Here is a 23,233-nt window from a genome sequence, read left to right on the forward strand (position 1 = left end):
TGTTGCTCTTCCTCTTGATTCGGTAGGACTAGGTGGAGTAGGCACCTATGTAGACAGCCAGCCATGCTGCATAGCCCACTTACATCTGAGATTCCCTCACTGTACACTGCAGCTAATCAAAAGCTTTGAGGTTTGTCTTGTACTGTGTTGTTGCAGAAGTCCCCCAATGCCTAATGACCATGTGCCTTTGCTCCCTGCACAGCTTCTCTGGGTCCTGCTCTGGGCCACAGTCCTGGGTTTGCTCTGCCAAAGACTGGCCATCCGGCTTGGGGTAGTAACGGGCAAAGACTTGGGAGAGATATGCCATTTCTACTACCCCAAGGTGAGTAAGCAGAAGCCTTGAAGTGGCGCGTCAACAGTTAGCAGCACCTTGTCCGCAGATGGAGCAGGCACGCGAGTTGCCTGGTGTCTTCCCAACTGTGGCAGGATGTATTGTATTTCTAGTTAAATTATAGTAATAATTTCTAAATGTCCATCTATACATATACATCACCATATGCACATTTTATGCAAATTTGTGTGCTCTTTTTTAGTAATGCAAACTTTCTTTTTTGGCAATGCATAACTGGCCACCGTATTTACCACTATTACCAGTTAGCGTCAGCTGTCACCATTCCACCCAATCTATACAGCAGGGCTAAGTAATCTTTTCTGGCCAGTGGGTCAGATCTTAATCTTCCTGACTCTGGTGGGCCAAATTTGACAATAAGCTTGCTCCACTGGCAGAAACACAAGACAGGTCTCTCCTGCAGATCTTAATGCACAATGAATTATCAGTGAAAGAGTTACCTGAACCACCGGTAACATGTTGGCTGCCTCTCCAGTAATGCCTGTGTCCAGAAAAATACAAACTTCGTAAGAACACAACTAATCCACATTATATATGATAGAGCAAATAAATAACTCTGCCATCGTAGATCAAATGTCACAAGCAGAGTTTAGCTGACACCATCTCAGACATAGTGTATTTCAATGGAACGAGTTCACATGTTTAGTTCTTACAGTAGCCAGCCTGATGCCTGTGGGAAGCCCTCAAGATAGACCTGAGTTGAACAGTGCTCTCCCCACTTGTGGTTCCTAGCAACTGGTATTCAGAGGCATACTGCATCCAACAGTGGGGATAGAACCTAGCAATTGTGGCTGGTAGTCATTGATAGCCTTATCCTCCATGAATTTGTCTAATCCTCTTTTAAAGCCATCCAAGTTGGTGGCCAACACTGCCTCTTGGGGCAGCAAATTCTATCGTTTACGCAGTGTGGGCTTTCTTTTGTTCGTCCTGAATCTTTCAATATCAGCAATATCTGGAGAGTCACAGGTTCTGCATCCCTGCACTGAAGTGCTGAGCAATCAAGTGGTGGGACATAGAGGGGTGTCCATGCATGTGTGAATATTCTGAAGTCACGTTCATTACTGAAGGGGAAGGAAAATGCTACTCAACACTGGGCATAGAGAGATTTTGGGGGACCACCTTCTGTCGGTGCATCTGATTGGCTTATTACGGACATGGCTCCTGTTCTGTTTGGTGCAGGTCCCACGTGTGTTGCTCTGGATCATGATAGAAATTGCCATCATTGGCTCCGACATGCAGGAAGTGATTGGCACAGCAATTGCCTTCAACCTTCTGTCAGCCGGACGGTAAGATCCCCATTCTTCTGTGGCCACAAGATGTGGGATGAGGGCAAAAGAATTAGCAGGTCTCAAAGACATTGCTGACCATTCTGACACCCTAGCCACATTGCGCTGGATTAAGCAATTAAGTCTCCTTAGACTGAAATAACAGACAACGATAGCAACTTCACCTTTTCTCTTAGTCTTTTTAGGTCTGGCATAATTTTCCCCTTCTTTAGTGAATAACCCCCCTCATAAACTGATCTGGATAAGATATTACCACTCCTACTTCCTCTGTCCTAGACTGATTATGAGCTGCATGATCACATCCCTCTTAGTGGCTAAAGCCGAATTATGAAATCAAATAAGGGATGCTGCTGCAAAGCTGTGGTGCCTAGAGTAAGAGATCATCCTTGGGGGAAGGTCACAGCTTTGTGGTAGAGCTCATGCTTTTCATGGAAAAGTCCCAGGTTCAGTCCCCTATTTGAAACGCTGAAGAGCAATGGCAGCCAGCTTAGGCCAGCCTTTCCCAACACATCCAAATGTTTTGGATGACAAATCCCATCAACCCCAGACACTATGTCCAATGCTCAGGAATGATGGGAGTTGCTGTCCAAAATGTCAGGGAGAGCAACAGGTTGGGGAAGGCTGATGTGGGGACGTGAGATAGGGCCTTCTCAGTGGCTGCTCCTAGGTTCTGGAACTCCCTTCCTAGGGAGGCACGAATGGCCCCCTCCTTGCCATCCTTCCGTCGGCAAGTAAAGACTTTTTTATTCCGACAGGCTTTTGGGATAGAAGGTGTTTAGGATTGGGCTTTACAAGGCTTGTTTTATTGTTTTATATTATTATTTGTATTATTTTAAATTGTTTTTAGATTTTTAAGTGCCTTTTAAGGTTTTAAGGTTGTGCATTGTTTAATTGTATTTTAATTGTATGTTTTTCTATGTTTTTAACTACATGTAGTTTTATTTGTAAGCCGCCCTGAGTTCCAGTTTGGAAAAAGGGCGGGGTAAAAATAAAGTTTCATTCATTCATTCATTCATTCATTCATTCATGTGTACAATACAGAACTAAATGGATCTGGGTTCAGGATAACATGACTTCCTATAATCCCTTTAAATGTGTACTAACTACTGCAAACCTAGCAGTTTTTCTTCAGTCTCTTGGAAAGGTTGCCACCTCTTTTCTGGCACAGCAAAATCTTTTGACAGATGCATACCAATTAGATTTATACCTGTTTTGAACTATTAACAGTTACAGGAGCCCTGTGTGAGAGAAGAATTGGCAACCCAGGTCAGGCAGAAAAACACACGTCTCCTGGATTTACAGACAATATCAGACCCAGATATTCTTTATGGCAGCAAAATGCCAAATGTTTATTGTGTCCTGAGAAGCTACCAGTGTTTAGGGTGGGGGGATGGGGCAGAGTATAACCCCCACTTCCATTATCAAGATGGTAACCTCTGTGATTTCCCTTTGCAGTATCCCTTTGTGGGGTGGAGTCTTGATCACAATTGTGGATACTTTCTTCTTCCTCTTCTTAGATAAATATGGTATGTATTTGGTACGGGAAAAGCTGAATGGGTGACAGAGTCAGCTAGTAGTGAGGTGGTGTTCAAAGGTTATGAATGCAAGGTGATTTCCTGAGGAAATGTTTTTATTGCATGACAAATAGCACTCTAGTTAAACAGTAATGCTTGAAATCCCAGCACTTCCTGCAATGAGCTAGCTGTGGTCTTGTCTGTTCCTCCTCAGGTCTCAGGAAACTGGAAGCCTTTTTTGGTCTCCTCATCACAATTATGGCACTGACGTTTGGCTATGAGGTAAACCCACACATCCCCCAGCCTCCACTACACATAATGCCGTCGCCCATCTAGCACCCTATTCCTCTCCCCATCCCATGGGTATTCCTCAAACTCCAGCACCTATCTCATCTTTTCCCCATCTCCTCTTCACCCTGGTTCTTCCTGTCTCTTCCTTCTTAGTTCTGCATTCTCCTATTCCAGAATCCCAGCCCCGCCCCGCCCCTTACTTAAGTGGCTGCTGTTTTAAACGTGCAAGAATCACAAGATGGAGTACAGAAGGGGATCTAACCCCATTGCAAATAAAGATAAAATTTGGTTTGGTTTACATTGTAATGCAATCCTACCTAATCCATGCTTCCTGAAACAATATGCAGTCTGAAATGCACCTGTCCTTTGAAATTTGCACTTCTGCTAATTTTGCAATGCAGTTCTCCAACCAAAAATTATTTGCCAAAATGCATATATTAGAGGAAAGTGTGCATAAAAATGCATATATTTGTGAAAATAAGATTTAAAAATATTATATTGGGCAAAATTTCACGCAAAAATGTATCTATCAGGGGAAGTACATACTAAAATGCTGACAAATTTTCATGATCACTTTTCTTTTAAAAGGAAACTGATGCAAAAGTATAGCAAATTGAATTTAAGATGGGAAAATGAGAAGCTGAAATGGACAGATTCATCCGCCCTAATTACAACCGGGAGGGTTGGTATCTTGCCCCTTCGCAGGCTGCCTGCCTTTAGACTGGCCTAACCCTTTCATCCTTTTTCCTCCTGCAGTATGTGGTCGTGCACCCTAATCAGGCAAATGTGCTGAGGGGGATGTTTGTCCCCTATTGCAAGGGTTGTGGACATAAGGAACTTCTACAGGCTGTGGGTCTCGTCGGAGCCATCATCATGCCCCATAATATCTACCTGCACTCTTCCCTTGTCAAGGTCAGTGTCTGGCAGGGGGGAAACCTCCAGTCATGGGTAAGAAGGCACCTTTGCTGTCTTGAAAGCTGTCTCCCAAGTCATTAAGGAAAGAGGCATGTGCTCAGTCACTGAGCTCTCCCTCATCTAACACACATGTACTCCCAAACCCACGATGATCGCAAATGCAGGGAGAGGGAATGCTTGCAGAGAAGAACTGGCAAGAGAGAGGGCAGGATGGTTAATCCCTTCCATGTTCACCCATTCTTCCTTGCAACACCCCCCTTGAGGCTGTCCCATCCACCGACCCTTCTGTATTTCACTTTGGGAGCCTTGCTGAGGGAAATGACTAAAATTAAAAGCCAGAGAGGAGCATTTGCAGGGGAGAATCAGCTGGCAGGAGGAAGGATTCCACGCCTCTTTAACGTATATGGAACTAGGTAGGAGAGTTGGGGTGGCAAACAGACAGAGTAACTCCATGGCACACAGAGCCAAGGCACAGACTGGGATAACATGACTTGACAAACAGCACAGAGACAATACAAAAGAGATACATAGGGTGCGGAGCTTCAAGTCCATTTGTTTAATAAAGGACATCGTCCTAAGTGTTTGCACACACCACTTGTAACATGGTGGCAGCGGTTTGAAAGCAGAACCTGGCTGAATCAGTGTGGCAGCAACAAATAAAGCAGTAAGGACACTCGCAGGTTGGAGCGAGGCCTGAAACCTCTCAGCACCACTGGATCACACTGCATCTGATGTAGCCCAGACAGGGAAGCACTGGAGAGAAGAGTTTGAACTGTATCTAGATCTTGCATTGGAAAGAGAGGGAGAAAAATGAAAGAACACCCCTCAGCCCTGCTGATTCCCCCCCGCAATGCCCCACATAGTGTTGCGCCCCAGGCGCATTAGGAGCTAGCTCAAGGAGAGGAGTCAGATGAGGACGAGGTCCCTGGGAGCATTAAAGGAAGGGAGAGCGCAGTCAGCCTGCAGACTCCATCTGCCAGCCCCCCCATTGAGGCAGTTCCCACTCTGCCTGCGAGCCCCCCGCCTGAGCCATTGGGAAGCAACCCCACGTGCATGCCAACCACGCCCCCACAGGAATCCCCACCTGGCATTTCAAACGCTTCCCCGCCAACCAGCTTCCCACTCCCTGAAGCCGAGCCATCACCTAGCGAAACCCCACTGTCAGATGGGCCGTCGGAGGCTCGCCCCCTCACCCTGCACGAGACGGTGCAAGAAAAGGGACTTTGAGAGGGTGGAACTTCGGAGGAGCCGTCGTTTACAGGCGAAGACCTTCCCTACTTAAGCAGGTGTCCGCCCAGGCTCTACTGGTGATTCAACTCTCCCCACACGCTGCAGAGACTGTTTAGGTAGCTTAGCTAGGGAAAGTAGTGAGCTAGAGTAGACAGGTTTATGAAGCGCACTGCTCTGGATGTAACCATCACGCTAATAAAACGTGAATTGAACCAAGCCTTGCCTCCGTCTCATTCTCGGGCTCTGGGCAGGACACACAGTTGCATTATGAGGGAAGGGCCATAATTCAGTGGTAGAGCATCTGCCTTGCATGCAGAAGTCTCAGGTTCAATCCCTGGCATTTCCAGGTAGGGCTGGGAGAGACTCCTGTTTGATACCCTGATAGCCGCTGTCAATCAGTGTAGACATTACTGACCTAATGGACCAATAGTCTGACTTGGTATAAGGCAGCATCCTATTAGAGCGATGCACAGCCCTCCTGATCTGCCCTATGGCCCTGATCTGTAGGCCCCAAGGAGGGCAAATCCACCCAACCAGAGGACCATCCGCCCTACCCCAGATCCATCCCTGAAGTCATTCAGGGGGTGGGGCTATGGGTTTTTGAAAATCCTGTTTTAACTTAAAATAGAGTTTAAAAATATGGTTGAGAGGGTGGCAGGGAAAGAAGGAGATGCTGTGTCTCCTCCCCCCCTTGAGAGCAGTGACCAGCACCACCAGGATGAATCCTCCTGCTTACCAGCTGATCAGCAGGAAGTTTCCACCTTGCCGGGTCCTGCTTCTTTGTGAGCGGTTTCTGTGCATGCAGGAAAGCTGCACATCAAAGGGACTTGGATACCGTGCAGGGTTTGGGGAGGCTTGGCAGGAAGAAGGAGAGGTCAGGCAGGAAAGGCACCTACCTTCTTGCGCAAAGAAGTGCCTTTCACACCCAACCTCCTTCTTCCTGCCCGACTCCCTGCCCCCTGATAGCCCCAGATCACTCTGGACTGCCCAACCCAACCCATAGAGATCTGGGGCTATCTCAGCCTGACTTGACCAAGGCCCAAATGTCTCTGCATAGGCCTGATTTGGCTCATGCCTCAGCCTAATGCATAGTCCTACTACCTATATTCCTAAACGTGAGATTGGAATCCTGTGCTTGCTTTGTAACATGTAGTTCCACCCTGAATTAGGTTTTTAATTAAAAAAATACTTTTGGAGGTTGTTCATTTCTTTTCTTCTGTGCTGAAATAAATATCCGCCCAGATTTAAGGGGAGCAAGCTAACCGCTGTTTGGAAAGTGCCTTACCTTCACTGGAAGGAGGACTTGAATGTTGTCCAAATGAGGGCCTTTTCAGTCAGTCCATAACTCTGGAATGGGAAAGGCAATCTCAGAAGGGAAGGCTTTCCCTGCTTCTCCTTTTCAAATCCATGGACTGAGGTCACATGACAGGAACTGCAGACAAAGCCATCCATGTACCCACAACAGCAGCCCTCACCATAATGTTCTCTGCTTCCAGTGCCTTTTTTGGGAGGGAAGGAACTGCCCTGTGTGACAGCCAGAGCTGTATGACACCATATCCTTTCCCCACAGACCCGAGATGTTGATCGCACTGACAAGAAGGCAGTGAAAGAGGCCAACATGTACTTCCTGGTTGAGTCGACCATCGCACTCTTTGTCTCCTTTCTCATAAACCTCTTTGTTATGGCTGTGTTTGGACAGGCCTTTTATCATCAAACAAACAAGGAAGTGGTGAGTGACATGCCATTGCCCCCGCACGGTCTGCTCACTTGAGACTGGTTTGCACAAGGTCCAGTAGTTCCACCTCTAACATTTCTTCACCTTTTTTTACTACTTTATTGGAAAGAAAGAAAGAAATTGGCCAGCCTCTTCCTCTTTGTACATCTCAACCCCTCAACCTTCTGAGGAGGACAGGGCTGGCTTTCTTACTATTGATAGTACTATGCTTTATTGGAAATCAGAGAAATAGGGACAGACTGCGGAACCTCTGGCCCGTCAGCCTAATTAGGCTCAGCATGACTCCCACTTTGGCCCACAAGGCCATTCTGCCCAAACCACACCCACTTGATAACAGGTGAGGGGTAGGTCTGGGTGCAGCTACACAGGAACGATTGGGGGCTTAAAGTGAGTTCTTGACTGTTCCTTTGCAAGAGGGGCTGATTGATGCTGTCATGAAGACCTGCTGGTATCAGCTGCACTAGGGCTTTTCCTATTGGGAATTTGCCCAATTTGGACTCCAAGTGGTTTGAATCCAAAATGCTTCCACTGCAGAGGAAAAAATACTCTGCTTAGACTCCAAATGCAGCTTTTCCCCCCCATCTGCGGACAGGAAAATGCTTGGTTTGGAGAAAGCAAATTGAATCCAAACTGCTTTCTCCAAATAAACTTCAAAAGGACTCCTGTAAGGGCCAATCAGCTGGTTGGTGGTTACAACAAGACCCTTTGAAGGCAAGCTCCCAGTGCCAATCAGCTGATAGATGCTGAAATCACGTCTTCAAAGGAGGTTGCTGTAACCACCAATAGCTCATTGGTGGTTACAGCAACCTCATTTTAACTTATGATATCAGGTGATTGACAGATGGGCAGGAGTGCCCTCCTATCATAATTAGCCCACAGAGGGTGGAGGAATTTGGGATATAGCCTATTTGCCAGAGCCAGTTCTCCACTCCTGGACTAGGGTAACAAGGTGCAATGAGAAGCTGTCCTTTAATTATAGCACAGTATGAACCATGTAAATGTCATTGTGTTCAGTGGAGCTTAATCCCAGATAAATGGAGTTAGGATTAGAAATGTTAGCTATGAACCAGTTGGGATTTTTCTTCCAGAGTTAAGAGCCACAGAGTGTGTGTCTCTGAGTTGTCATCTGCTCTGTGGCAGCACATTTGTTCACAAAAGAGGGCAATTGTGTTGGATGAAAGGAGGGCAGGTTCAAAATGGTCACCTGTTTAAGCAGTATTTCATCATAGCTGTACCCTGAGGCATCCTACCTTGCAGGCTTGTTTCTAGCTAGATGTGTGGGGTATTTTACCCCAGCTTTCAAGTGCAAGGGATAAGGCCTTCCTGAGTTCCTGATGGATGCTCTTTTAAAATTATTTTTATTTTCTTTTGCCCATGTGTTCCAGCATAACATCTGTGCCAACGCCAGCATTTTCTCCAACAGCAGCATTTTCCCCAAGTTTCCTGACAATAATGAAACTGTCTCCGTGGACATCTTCCAGGGGGTAAGTTTCCAGCAGAATGGTGCCAATTTTCCCAGCACCATCACTGTTGGTGTAAAGCCAGTCTAGTTGTAGACAATCCTCAGGTGGGAAGGGACTGTAGCTCAGGGGCAGAGCATCTACTTTGCATGCAGGTTCCAGGTTCAGTCCCTGGCATCTCCAGGTAGGGCTGGGAGAGAACCCTGTCTGGAACCCTAGAAAGACACTGTCAGTCAGTGTCAATGATAATGAGCTAGACGGGCCAATGGTCTGACTTGGTATACGGCAGCTTCCTGTGTTCCTAAGATTGCTGCTTTCCCCCTTGTACTGTACAAACTCCTGCAGAAGCAGCTGCTAAGGCAGATAATGTATTAATTACCTATAAGGGCTGCCTGTGGGACTTTTCCAGACCATACATCCTTGTCACTACAGCCCTGCCTCCTTTGTGGTTCTATAGCCCAATCACCTTTTAAACAACTGAAATGTTTTTTACTCAATAAAGTTGCAATACTGCACCTGAACATTTTAAAATTCATTCTCTCTCTTTCTCTCTCTCTCTCTCTCTCTCTCTCTCTCTCTCTCTCTCTCTCACGCACGCACGCACGCACGCACGCACACATACACGGTGTCCTCAACATCATCTGGATATGTTGAGACAGAAATTAGAAAAATATTTCAAATAAATGCAGTAGGGCCCCGCTTATACAACGGTTTAGGGACCAGGCCCCCGCCGTAAAGCGGAACCCATTGACTTTAATGGGTCGCATCGCGCAAAAATGCTGTGAAAATGCCGCAAAATGCCGCAAAACGGCAAAATCAGCTTTAAAACGGGGAATTTCCCCTGATTGAAAGCCGCCTCATCAGTGGAACACCGGAAAGCGGAACGTCAGAAAGCAGGGCCCTACTGTAAGCATAAACAAAAGACCTAAGGATTCACTGACTTTTTGAATGCCAAGTGAAATGTTTGCTTGTTCATGCATCACATTACCCAAAGCAACAACAGGAGGCGCTGTTAAGAGGAGGGTGGCAGCCCTCAAACGCATTTTGCAAATGGGGGGGGTATTTTATTTATTGATTACATTTATAACACACCTTTCATCCAAGGAGCTCAAGGTGGCATTCATGATTCTCCCCCTCTACATCTTGACCTCATAACAACCCTGTGAGGTAGATGGGGCTGAGAGATAGTGACAGAGCTGGGATTTGAAGCCTGGCCTCCAGAGGTGAGGAATTGGATCTGGCCCCCACCCCTTGCAGGTCAAGTAACACGTGTGACCTTTTTTACCCTGTCAAATGCTGTGTAAGTTAGCCCCTTGAAAGGGGCTTCTGAAGACCCAACAATCAGCTTCAGAAGCCCCTTTCAAAGCACTGTGCAAGATAAGGCTTTGCATAGGACTTTCCAGACACTGCCGACCAGCCATTTTGGCTGAACTATGTTCTTACCTAGCCTACACCTGGCATCACATGACATCAGGTGTAGGCCAGATGGGCATGGCTTGACCAAAATGGTCCTGTGGGCCAAATCTGGAAGCCTGGTGGGCCAAATTAGGCCTGGCAGACTGAAGTGTTCTAATTCAATACTCTCTATCGACTGCATCAGGCTGGCTCTCAACAGGAAAACAGGAAGGAATAACTTGTTTTAGGAGGAGGTACTAAGAGACAGAACTGCAAGATCTGGAGCTTCCGACCTCAGAAGACCCAGTTGTCCCCATCTTTGTTGGCTTTGTGGTGTCTTGTTAAGACCTCTAAGCCTTTGGGTTGATTTAATTTAATGCCCCTCTCTGATCCTTCTCCTCTGAATTATGTATTAGTAGGCTGTCGTTTTTAGCTTTCTGTTTTTGTTTTACGTATGAGGTTTTTACTTGTGGAAGTGAGTTGTCTCAGAGGCCCTGTGTGGGTGCAAAAAGTTGCATAAAAATTAGATTACACATAAATTAATATAGAAACATCCAAACAAGAGATGGATTGATTCCATAAAGGAAGCCACAGACCTGAACTTACAAGATCTGAACAGTGTGGTCCATGACAGATGCTCTTGGAGGTCGCTGATTCATAGGGTCACCATAAGTCGTAGTCGACTTGAAGGCTCATAACAACAACAATATAGAAACATGATGCTGCTTATTTCTGTGTGAAAATACAAAAAGCCTAGGGAGTAGGTTTTGGAGCCTCTGTGGCCACTGTTGACACCGTGGGCAGCACAGCTTTTGGGAATATCCTTGCTTAGCTCAGTTCATTCCATCCCTCCAAAAAAGAGGAAGTGCATCACCCCCCCCAAAAAAAGGACATTGATTTGCATAAAATGAGCGTATGCTAGATTCAAATTTAGAAATAATATTATCATTTAAATAGAAATGTGATGTGGTCTCACCCTGGTGGGGAAGATTGTGGCCAGGTGCCCCGTGTGTATGCTCAGTCTGCTGTCCAGGTGCTGCAAACCGTTGATGGGCAGCTTCAATCCCCCTCCTGCTCTCCCTTCTTTAGGGCCCTATACTTTTAAACTGGACTTGGATTAGACAGCCCTTCAAATAGAGAACTCCTTCAAATAAAGGACTGCCCTCTAGCTGCCCTTCAAAACAGAGGACTCTCCTATGTGAAGTAGGGCACATGGCCACCTTTGGCTTAGTTACCTGTGTAACCATTTGTTTCTATCTTTTCCTGGCCAGGGACTCATCCTAGGGTGCTACTTTGGGGCTGTTGCTCTCTACATTTGGGCCATTGGGATCCTTGCTGCAGGCCAAAGTTCTACCATGACGGGGACATATGCAGGACAGTTTGTTATGGAGGTAAGAAACTGCTTGGGGTTCTGCTGTATGCTGGAGGGCTGAAGGAGAGGACAAATTGCCCTGTCTGTTTAATCCTGAATCTTGCAGACAAGCCTGAAGTCATGACTGTGCTATGTGTTGCTCAAAAACAAAAAGCAATAGTTGTTATTCTTTATTTATTGTTGTAGTTACTTGTATACAATCCTACAGCCAGCATTTGGACAGCTCAGGGCCAGGGGCCACAGGAAGCAGTGTAAAGCCACTATACTTTTAAAGCAGTATTATAAGCATTTTAAACAATCTTGGCTTTCTCCTCCTTTTCTTACCAAAAATGACTAATGACACCATTCTAACTTTGTACTCTTGTTTGGTTAAATATTATACTAGTTAAACGTTACAATACACAGTATGCCTCTGAATCAATAGCAGACAGCTTGGTAGGAATTAGCTGATAGGTGGAGATTTGAAGCCCCAGCTGATCAGCGGTGCTTCAAAGCACCGCACAGGGCTCTTTGCAAACCTTGCATAGTGCTTTGAAGTCCTGATGGTCATCACCTGATGTCAATGTTATGTTGGGTGATTGACACATGGGCGGCTCTGCCGAACTGTCAAATCTGGCCTGGGAGGGTTAGCGGAGATAAAACCGCCAGACCTAGAGCCTTTATGTTGGCCACAGACCAGATGTACAATGCCACTCTTTAGTCTAAGAAAATTAGGAGTAATAATAAAGAAGAGGCTTCTCTGTGAACGTACAGAGTAATTTTTCCACACCACTAATAACAACCATGGCCTGTCAGTTTTGTTTGCCTATATCCGTGTGCATTGGAAAGTAAGCAGTTATTGTGAAGGATCAAGATCCTCTGCCTGGGCAGTGAAGTTTTGACCCATAACTGATGATCACTTTTGGCTTTTTCTGATCCTGTATTCAAGAAAGCCCAGATGAATTACCATTTCAAAGCTAAACAAGTTGAATGACCTGTTTTCTCCCATTTTAATGCTGACATCTAGTGGCCAGCTACTCTAACCACAAGTCTACCCTTAAGAAGACGTCTGCTGGATCAGACTGAGGCTGCTTCCAGACAGGTGGCTCCTAGTACTATCCCCTTCAGTTATAAACTACAAGTGGAGTTGCCGCGTAGTTTACTTTTTCTATGTGTATCTCCTGCTATGTTCTCTCCACATCACTTAGGGTGGCATGCCTGCTCTGAGCATGGCCACTTGAAGCTCAGCACACATTCACTATGACCTTTGTGGTGGGTGCCACAACAAGGTGAACAGAAATAATCTCAAAATCAAAAATTGCAAAAACAATTTCATAACAACAAAAATAATAAAATGGTAACATAATAGCAAATATAACAGCAAACAAAAACAACATTTCAATACTATGAACAGAACAACATTACATTTCTGGTCAGGCAACATCACACTTTCTAGCAATAGCACAAATAAGAAGGGAATTCAACAGTTCCACTTTGCTTCTAGAAACACCCCTCCTATGACGTTACTCAAAATCCCAGTCCTGCAGCACCTTCTTATAAGGCTTCCAAAGGCAAGGGGTGGTAGAGAAGCTGGAAATACCCCTTTCATTATGTTCCTCTGTGTTTGGAGGTGACTCCTCCATTTACAGATGATGGAAGGACTGAGGAGAGACTGAGCAATGTTAAATAAGCTCAGGAAGAGATTGAAGATCAGCTTCTGCCTGTTCCTGTGGCTTGAACTTTGAATCACCTGAAATCAGATGATATCAGGTGATTGACAGGTAGGCAGCTCCACCCACCTGACAAAGTGATCCACAACTGTGGGCTTGATCCAGTTGGATCTAGTCCCCCCATCCCCCATGCACAGCTGTTTCATAGCCTTACCTAAGGTGGGTTGTTACAAAAGCAGCAGCACCAGTACTTTTAAAATATGTGGTAATAAAATTAAGGATGTTTAGGTTAAAGGTGGATTTTGAGTTTGAAAAGGTTGAAGACTACTATTTTAGCATAATTATTTGAGACGTGGTGAAAACAACAGTTCTGTGTCTTTATGCCTAACAAATTTATTACAGCATAAGTGAGTGATTCTTTTGTAAGTCTGTGTCTGTTTCCTTCACTCTCAATTAGGGATGGAAAGATTTGTTAATTTGAGTTCTCTCAGTTTCTCAGTTTTCTAATCTTAAATTCAGTTCTCCACATTTCTGCAGCAATTTGCAGTTTTTTTAAAAAAAAAACCTTATGAAAATTCTCCATCATTTTAGTGTGAATGTCTCCTAATAAACACCTTTTTGTATACAGTTTTGACTAATGTACACAGTTTTGTAAGCCATTTCTCATCATATAATGCATTTTTGTGTTATTTTCACTCTGCATTCATTTTTATGCACACTTTCCTCTAATATGCACATTTTTGTAAACATTGGTTGGCAAACTGCATCTCAAAATTTGAGTAAGTGTGAATTTTGAAGGATGGCTGGTTCTCATATTGTTTCGGAAAGTGCAAATTTGATAAATTCAGTTTGAAATGCGAACTGAAAATTCTCAACCATCCCTGCTCTCAACCAGTCGTCTTTTTTGCTCTTCCAAGTCTCCCCTTCCTAGCCAGCCCCTTTGTTACTTCCACAGGAGACATTTCACCTCTTCCCCTTTGTACAGTCACTTACATTTTCCACTAGGTGTCAGCCTCTTCCAACACCACTGTAGTTCCTGCTGAACACCTGTGGCTCCTCTTCCATCCATGGTCCCTTCATACTACTGGGGGACAGGAGAGGGGGAAGAATGTAACAGGTGGGGTTTTCCAGAGAGGAGGGTACCTTGATGAATTTGGAGCTTATGTTTCAGTGGGGGGAGGAGGTTGAATTGACGTCTGTAAACTAGTAACTGCTTTCTTGTTCCATCTCAGGGCTTCTTAAAGCTACGCTGGTCTCGCTTTGCCCGTGTGGTCTTCACTCGTGCCTTCGCCATCCTTCCCACAGTCCTTGTTGCTACTTTCAGAAATGTAGAAGCTTTGACAGGCCTGAATGACATTCTCAATGTGCTGCAGAGTATCCTGGTAAGGATGCCCACCCACCCACTGCCCCCCTCTACATGCAGGGTTCATCTGACTGTAGGATACATGACCAGGCATAATGGAGAATCCCATGTGCATTCCCCATCCCTCTTCCTGACCAAGGCCAGAACTACCATTAGGCAGAGAGAGGCAGGCGTCTCAGGTGCCTGAAGCTAGGGAATGGCAGTGAGGTATGAAGAAGATGAAACCGGGAGTGCCACATGGCACTCTGTGCCTTCTCAGCTAGCCTGCTGCCCTTGGGTGTCATGAAGGACACTGTCCCATCACTAGCTTTGAAGTATAATTCAAACGCCAGTCTGGCTGGCTTCTGTATATTGAACTTGGGAAGATGCCATCTTGTCCTTTTCCTCAAGGAGCATTTCCTGTTACTCCTCTCCTCCAGGGAGCCTGATGGAAGAGCAGGACTTCCTTTTAATTCTGCTGATCAGGGAGCTACATGGGATTTCCACCTGGTCCAAAGGAAATCTGGACTTTGCTCATTTGCCATAAATGCATTGAAACAAATTTATTTCTTTTAACTAAGACTTGCCAAAAAACTAGCAACAATAAAACTCCCTGTTTATCTAACAGAGGGTGATTGGGGGGATGGGAGCACTTCCCAAGAGGTTGATTCCAGAACGTCTCTTAAAATACCTGAAGAGTTGTCATCAGGAGCAGCCAGCGGGGAGGGGTGCTGCTGCAGACCTAGCCTCCCAGCAGCAGTATTGCTGCTGCATACTGGGACAGTACAGGGATGTACTGCCCTGACCTTACCGCCACCCTGCCCCGTCCTGTCACCATCCCATCATGCAGCAGAGACCCTGCTGCTGGGAGACCAGGTCCTTAACACAACCCCCTCCTTGTTGACTGTTCCAGGCTGTCACACAGAAGGGGGCAAAGACTTGTTTTCTGCTGCTCTGGAGGCCAACACTAGATATCTAATGGGGTTAAAGTTACAGAAGGGTAGGTTTTGATTGAACTTTATGAGAAACTTCTTAGTGGTCAGAGCAGTTCAACAATGAAACCAATTACCTGTATCTGTCAGGGGGAGGAGTTCTCACTTGTTGGAGGTCTTCAAGGCTGGGTAGCCATGTGTTGGAGATGCTCTAGTTCTGGGTTTTCTGTATTGAGCAGGAGATTGGACTAAATGACCTACGAGACCCTCTCCAACTCCATCATTCTGGAAATCTGTGATTTAATACTGACCTGCTAGAGTAGCTTCTATGGATGCAGAAGCATCCTAGGGGATAAGCAAAATGCCTTCAGGTTTCTAGGGCAGGGCTAATTTTAACAGCGCTACTATGGGTTGGAAAGCACTGGAATTATTAAATGGATGGCGAGAGTATATATACATATATCTTAAATAAGCAAAATAAAAACAGGGATGAATGGCGACATAAAGTGGCATGACAAACAGTCCAAAAGCAAATGATGAATCCCAGATTTCTTGAAAGACCAATGACAGGGCCTGCTGCATTTGCTGTTCAGAGCTATACCCAATAAAATCCCACCATACTACATGAAATGTGTCCGGTTTAGCTCTGTCTTAAATTGATCCTAAAGAAAGTGTAATTTTTTCCAGGCAGTATCCTTAGTAAATATTTGAGTGGTCACTGAATGAAGATCATTTGTTTGAAAGCTCCTGAGACAGAAGAAGAGAAGATAAAGGAGAAGAGGCCACAGAGTTCACTTTTAAAATATGTGTGCACACTCAACCCAGTTTTTCTTCTACTTCTAGCTCCCTTTTGCTGTCATACCTGTTCTCACCTTCACCAGCATGCAGCCTCTCATGCAGGACTTTGTCAATGGGATGTAAGTAGCTCACATAGATAAGAGGCTCCATAGAGAAGCTGTTTTTGTAAGAAGTCATTTCTATAATAAAGGATGTGTAGGGAATTTAAGCTTCCATTGCAACCTTTTATTAAAAAGGTTCTTGGTCCATGTAATACACTCTGCTGCCCATACTTTGATATTGCTGAAAACTTCGAACGCTTCCAGGCTGTCACTATTTTCAGGTGGGATTCAATCATTTATAGTTGATTGGGAGGTCTTGTGCAACAAACCCGCTTCCTGAAAAGTTTGAACTTTTTGTGATAAGGAAAGTGACAGGACAATGCATTGGAGAGGGAGGTAACACTTGCTTTGATGCAGTGTCATCTAACCTCTCCAAAAACAAAACAGAGTGAATGCTCAGTAAATGCCCAGCATTGTCTAAATTTCCCTGCAAAACAAATCAGGACAGGGGCCCAGGGATTAGGTCCTCTAAGAAAAGGCTGAGAGCTCCATCAACCATGGAATCGTGGTTTCTTGACCACCAGAAGTCCTACTTAAGTCTTTTGGTTAGTATGTTCTTCCTCCCTGTTTCCCAACCTTATGCATACAAATGAGGAATAGAAACTTTTATTTTTCTTCACAATGACACAATTTCTGAGATGTTGTACTTGCACAGCCAATGCTTATAATCAATGCAATATGTAGCTATGCCTATAATCTGTTTCAGCTTGCCCATCAGTCTTTCCTTCATAACGCTTGTTTCTTAAAAATGGAAGCCTGTGTGTGGGAAGTGTTGTTTCTGTTTTTTAACAGTGTTTAGCTCCACATGTATTGGGCATTTTTATAAATAATAAATTCTGGTGATGATCCCTTTGAACCCCTCTGTCCTCTCTCATAAGTGTGTGTCAGTCCATCAGCAATACCTATTTCCCTCCCTTTTGATACCATTTTGAGTGGCACATGCCACTGGGAGCTTCTCTCCTGAGAGCCCCCCTGTTCTTCCCTAAAATCTGACCTGTCACGATTAGTAGAGCTAAACCAAGGTTTAGATTGAAACTACATGATTGTGGTGAATCTTTGTGTGTATAAACCTTGATTTGTCCTAATCATACATAAAGCAGGAGAGGGTTGATTTAAAAACCAAAAGGTAGAGTTTTGCATGCATGCTTATATGCACACCAGACTATCTTCTTGTCCATGGTTTATCTCCATGGTCATATTTCTCTCATCCAACTTCCAAAACAAAGAGCGAGCCTAACTAAAAGCAAAGTGCTTGGGGGAGAGAAGCTTCAGGGAGATAAAGAGTTGTGCTTGTACACTGCAGGGATTGGGGAACCTGTGGCCCTCCAGATGTTGTTGGTTTTCCAATGTCCATCAGCCCCAGCCAGCATGGCCAATGGCCAGGGAGATGATGGGAGTTGTAGTCCAGAAGCATCAGGGTTCCCTGTCCCCTGGTGTCCAGAGATACAGTATGCTTGGCCTTATTTGATTGGAGGGTGCTGCTTAGGGTAATTCAATTTTGTTAGTTTCCTCTTTGCTGCTGGTTTGATTTAGGCTAGGTGTCTTACTGTTAGGTCTTAGTATGAGCTTATGAATAAATTATATAATGGGGATATGATGTTGATGCTGCTGGTACTGGATATTGTTAATTGACCTATTGGTATGTTTAAATGAACTGTTCATTGCTGAGCTGTCGATGTTAGATTGTAGTGATATTCTAATTTTTATTACATGTGATGGCTGTTATCCCATTGTTGTATTTAAAGGGTTATATCCAACCGAGTCATTATGTGAGTGGAAAGACTTCTGATTACACAGTGGAACTCTCTCTCCTCTCCCCCTCCCCCCATGCACTCCCAGTACCTCCAAATATACTCTGTGTTTTCTCCCAACCCTCCAGAGCAGATTTTGGGGAGATGCAGAGAGTGTGCTGGGAGAGGAAAGGGATGGGAAATTATGTTGCATGAGCAGAAGTTGTTCTGCTCATGCAATGACATCCTTGGATTTTATTTATTTATTTTTACTTGGATTCAACCCATTGTCCATCTCCTGTAAACTGCTTTGAATTCATCATATTTGTGGAAAATGTCGTATATAAATAAAAACTATAACTGACCTAGGCAAGCAGGGGGAGGACTCCAAGATCCTTGCCCCTGTGTTCCTTGGGAGCATCTGCCCCAAACAGTGATTGGGGCAAATGTGGATTTAATCAGCTGTGAGGTGATGGGCAGGGTTGTTCCAGCTTTCAGAACTTGGACAGCTCCTTGAAAGTTTGGATTAAAATCTGGAGCAGATTCACTGCCCCACTGATATCAGAGCCACCAGCCATTGCATGGTCCTGAATTTAAAACAAACAAAGAACCCCTTTCTCTCCCTCTCTGGTCTCCTTAGCATTAGCAAGATTATAATGATCCTGATCACTGGACTGATCTGTGCAATCAACCTCTACTTTGTGGTGACAGCTATAATGAGCCTGGACCATCTGGCATACTACATCGTCATATCGTTTGGGCTAGCTGCCTATGTGGCCTTCGTCAGCTACCTGGTATGAAGATCATAGATAAATCAGGCACCTTCTATAGTACTGGTTTGGAGACTCATCCCAAATTAGGGTTGATAATGCAAGGGCAAGATTATTGGTCTGATTCTCTATAAGGCTGCTCTTGACAGGAAACTGGATTCAGAGATGGGAAACTGGATCCAGCCAGTGGGCCAGATCCTTATCTCCCCCCCCTTGTGGGCCAAGTTTGACAGAAGGGTGGAGCTGCCCACCTGTCAATCAGCTGATATCACAATAAGTCGTGTGGCCCATTTTTGCCCATGTGGTTTGAAATCAAACTGTGCAGGCAAAGCCATAAAGCTTTGCAAGCCCTGACAATCAGCTGAAGACAGTAGAAGAAAATATCATTTTTCCCTTTTCCCTGACAGTAATCAAAGGAAGAGCTTTATGAAGATGAGGCTGATATTTATAAAGTGCCACATTGGTATAGCACTGACCAACATGCCTGATGGAGGTATAGACCATTAGCCACAGGAAAGTGGAAGTGGAGTGACAGCACCTTAAATAACCCCCCCGAAGGACTGTGAGGGGCCACTGCCTGATAACTTAAAAGAGTCCCGTGGCAGCTATGAAGAAACCTGGGGGCTGGTTGAGGCACCTTGGGGAGAACGATTGGAGGGTTGTAATTACAGGAAGGAGAAGGAAAAGATGAAGGCTGGCATGGTTGTGAAGGCCCCCTCATTTGATTCTGGTCTTGTCTTACTCTATCCCCATTCTAGATCTGGACTTGTGTCATCTCACATGGAGCTTACTCCCTGGCCCGTGGACCCCACACTCGATTTGGTTATGGGCTGCAATGATAAAGCATTCCTCACATGTCTGTCAGAGCCTGTTGAATCCTCCTGCTCGTCACCATCCAAGACAGGAAGCAGCTGCCCCAGGACTGCCAAGAGACAGAGGTCCCAGAGCCTCTGGTTTCCATGGGCAAAAAATGGACCTAAACATTGGTGCTATCACTCTGTGGCAGAGCAAATGCTTTGCATGAAGAAGGTTCCAAGATTAATCTCTGGTAACCTCCAAAGAGTGTTCAGCTTCTGTGAACGGCGGTAGGCAGTCATCTCCACAGCTGGGTCTGGACTTGGCAGACCATTGTTCAGATTTCGTACAAAGTGGCTGTATATCTTAGCTGGAATAAACTCTGTTAGAAAGAAAGAGTGACTAAGAAGCTCTTCTGGGTGCTCCATTCAACACCACCAAGCTTCACATAGGGGCAGGAGCAGCCAGTGAGAATGGGTGGTGCTGCGGAGCTGGCCTCCTGGTAGCGGCATCGCTGCTGCTTACTGAGGCAGTGCAGGAGTCCAGGGGGTGACAAAGTCAGGCTCTGCAGGTGTGCCCGCACTGCCCCCAACCTCACTGCCATCCCACTCCACTCCTGCATTGTCTTAGTAAACTGCAGTAATGCCACTGTTAGGAAGCTGGCTCCGTGGCACTGCCCCACCCTGACGGGTGCTCCTGCACAGTAGCCTATGCAACTTTCTTTGAAGGAGTGCTTGATACATCCACATTCCCCCCCCTTTGCAGGATTTGAGGTTTCTTATCTCTTCACCAGTGGTGGCCGGTGGCTGCATGTCAGTGGGGCAGTAGAATCCACTCCAGGTTTTAGGGTAAACTTTCAAGGAGCTAAAAGTTTAGACTTTCAAAGAGCTAAAACCTTAGCCTAAACTTTCCTAGAAAGTTTAGACTAAAACCCAGAGTGTATTCCATTACCCCACTGACATAGTTGGTTTGGAACTCCTTATCCTTCTTGGAGGGAAGATTCTAGCACACTTTTCATTAATTGTGTCCTGACACCACAGCAATGGGCATTTCTTCACCTTATAATCATTGGTTGTCAAGTGGAAGGGAAACACATAATGATATTTCCAAAAGGGCTGCTGTGTTAAGTCTGTTGTAGCAAGCAAAAACAGTCTTGGTGACACTTTCTTCCTTTGCATCTGATCATCTTCTGCAAGAGAGTAGAATGTTGGCACCTACAGTTGCCAGCGTTTATACTTACTGCTCCTGTGCCTCTAACAGAGCTTTATGTGCAGACACTATCAGGTGGTAAATTTTATATCTGTGCTTCAAAGAACTTTTACTTGCTGATTTTGACTAACAGAGGCATAAGAGCCAAGTACATGGGGGAGGGATTCTACTCAGATGGCAACCTTCCCGACTCCTTTTGAAGGCAACTGTCATTCTCTGGAAGGTTGATCTATATCAGCCTTCTTCCGACTTCCGGGAAGGGTGACTTCGCTTGTGCCTGCTTTTGGGACGGGCTCCCGCCTCAAAAGAAGCTTATTCAGATATAAATCAGTCAGAACATTTTTTTTTTGACTGATGAAATTTCTCCCGGGCAGGGAGAAACGTAGAGATCAACCTCAAAAGCCTGTTTTTGTTGGGAGGACTGGATTTCATTAATTTATGAGATAAGGTCCAGCCAACAATGCCGGACGGACTTCCTAACAAGCTCTATCTGCTTAAGCGATACGTTTATCTTTTCTTTAAAGAGAGAACGGACTAACAGGCAAGCACCCTTCTTTCTATTATTTTTTTTACTTGGTTTAAATTGTTGCAGCAAAAGGAGATTTGTCAGATTGATCGGCTTTGGACAACTTCTGGGTGAGATATAGCTCTTCTCTGTTATTCACGAAATTAACAGCTTATCTCTGTTTCTGTCGCAAAAAGCTGTCCTGGAAGTGCATTCTAAAGATAATAAACAGAAGAGGGATTTCTATTCCTGATTTCTATTCCGAGGAATATTATATTGTCTGGGACTATTCTCTTTTTGGTCTATTTTATTTTGACGAATCTGCTTCTTCACGACGCCACTAACTGTTTTGATGCTGGGAACTAAATTTGTTTTGCATTCTTGAACATAGAGAGATAAGGCAGGTTGCTCTGTTTATACTGTGATGTCATCAAGCCTGGAATATTAACCCAATTGTTGCTGAAATAAGAAGTGGTTCTTCTTTATTTTTGTTTTGCTTTGTTTTCGTGGTTTTAAAAATGGCAATCAAGAAAGTGGCTGAGAATCTGGAAGTAATTATGTTTCAGAAAATAATGGATGAGATTGAGATAACGAAACAAACCCTGCGACAGGGTAGTAAGGAGCTGAAAATTGAACTGAGCAAAATGACGCAGGAGCTTAAAGAAATAGGGGATCCTGTGAGAGAGGAGAATGAGATCAGAGATGAGAAAAGAAAAAATAAAGGGAAGATACAAGCCCTGGAGATTGGAACAAATGTGGAATTGGAAAAAGATCTGGAGTTTATGGATTTTAGAAATAAAATCTACTGTTTGGAATTTAACGTTATCTCTGAAGAAATTAATGAAGATATTAGAGATAAAGTTATCAATGGCTTGGATAATCTTCTGGACTGGAATGATGTGATGGAGCTTGATATAGAGAAAATCTATGGAATTAACTGCAGCCATGTGACAATGGAAAAACTCTTAAGAGATGAGCCAGTGCATTTTGTAAAAAAGAAGAACACAGATATGACTTTACAACAGTATTTCAGCAACTTATTCAGAATGGATGGCAAGAAAATATTTGGGATAGAGGAAATTCCCATCAGACTCTTATTATATGACTATGGCTACAACAGCAAGATTATTATGGAATACTGATAATGGAAGATTGGACACTGAAATTACTGGACTTAACAGGACTATTGAAGATGGAAGATGGAACTAATAGGGATAATGGAATAATGGCTATTGAAATTATTGGACCTAACAGATTCTGATGAGATGGATTAATCGAAATGTTTATTTGGACTATGGTTATGACAATAAGATTATTATTATTATTAACGAGATGGATTAATTGACATGTTTATTTGGAGAAAAATTGATAGATATATTTCTTAAAGAATTGAAACCTCTCTTTGACTTTTTGTGGAAAGAATAAAGTAATGTTTATGAGATTTGATGATTAATTAAGATAACTACTGGAGGAAAGTGATTTTATAATATGATTTAAGAGACAGGATTGTTATATATTGTAGACCTATAACTGATTTGATATGTGACAAATGGGAAGTCAACATTTTATTTTTTTTTGTTTAATCATTTTTGTTTTGTTTTGTTTTTTGTCTTTGAATGTTTTATGATTTTGTTTTCTATGTTTTATGAAAATTTGAATAAAAATTATTGTAAATATATATATATATATATATATATATATATATATATATATATATATATATATATATATATATCAGCCTTCTTCCAACAGCTGTGCTGGCTGGGACTGATGGGAATTGTAGTCCAAATATCTAGAGGGCACCAGGTTGGGGAAGGCTGATCTAAAGAGCCCCATCACATACAGAGAGGAAACT

At 44.2% G+C, this 23,233-nt stretch overlaps 1 protein-coding gene across 3 annotated transcripts in view; it reads left to right on the forward strand.

The window, feature by feature from the left end:
- Positions 1-21,458, forward strand: part of SLC11A1 (solute carrier family 11 member 1) — a 47,696-nt gene extending 26,238 nt beyond the window's left edge. For all 3 annotated transcript variants that reach the window (XM_061609281.1, XM_061609282.1, XM_061609283.1), the window contains 12 exons: positions 203-322; positions 1,529-1,635; positions 3,091-3,161; positions 3,364-3,431; positions 4,197-4,352; positions 7,156-7,314; positions 8,706-8,804; positions 11,447-11,566; positions 14,429-14,578; positions 16,314-16,387; positions 18,740-18,893; positions 19,628-21,458. In XM_061609281.1, coding sequence (XP_061465265.1) covers positions 203-322; positions 1,529-1,635; positions 3,091-3,161; positions 3,364-3,431; positions 4,197-4,352; positions 7,156-7,314; positions 8,706-8,804; positions 11,447-11,566; positions 14,429-14,578; positions 16,314-16,387; positions 18,740-18,893; positions 19,628-19,708 — 1,359 coding nt within the window. In that variant the 3' untranslated portion in view covers positions 19,709-21,458. The remainder of the gene's footprint in view (positions 1-202; positions 323-1,528; positions 1,636-3,090; positions 3,162-3,363; positions 3,432-4,196; positions 4,353-7,155; positions 7,315-8,705; positions 8,805-11,446; positions 11,567-14,428; positions 14,579-16,313; positions 16,388-18,739; positions 18,894-19,627) is intronic.
- Positions 21,459-23,233: the final 1,775 nt, after the last annotated feature.

The sequence above is a fragment of the Rhineura floridana genome, chromosome 2, assembly GCF_030035675.1.
Source record: "Rhineura floridana isolate rRhiFlo1 chromosome 2, rRhiFlo1.hap2, whole genome shotgun sequence".
Lineage (NCBI taxonomy): Eukaryota > Metazoa > Chordata > Lepidosauria > Squamata > Rhineuridae > Rhineura > Rhineura floridana.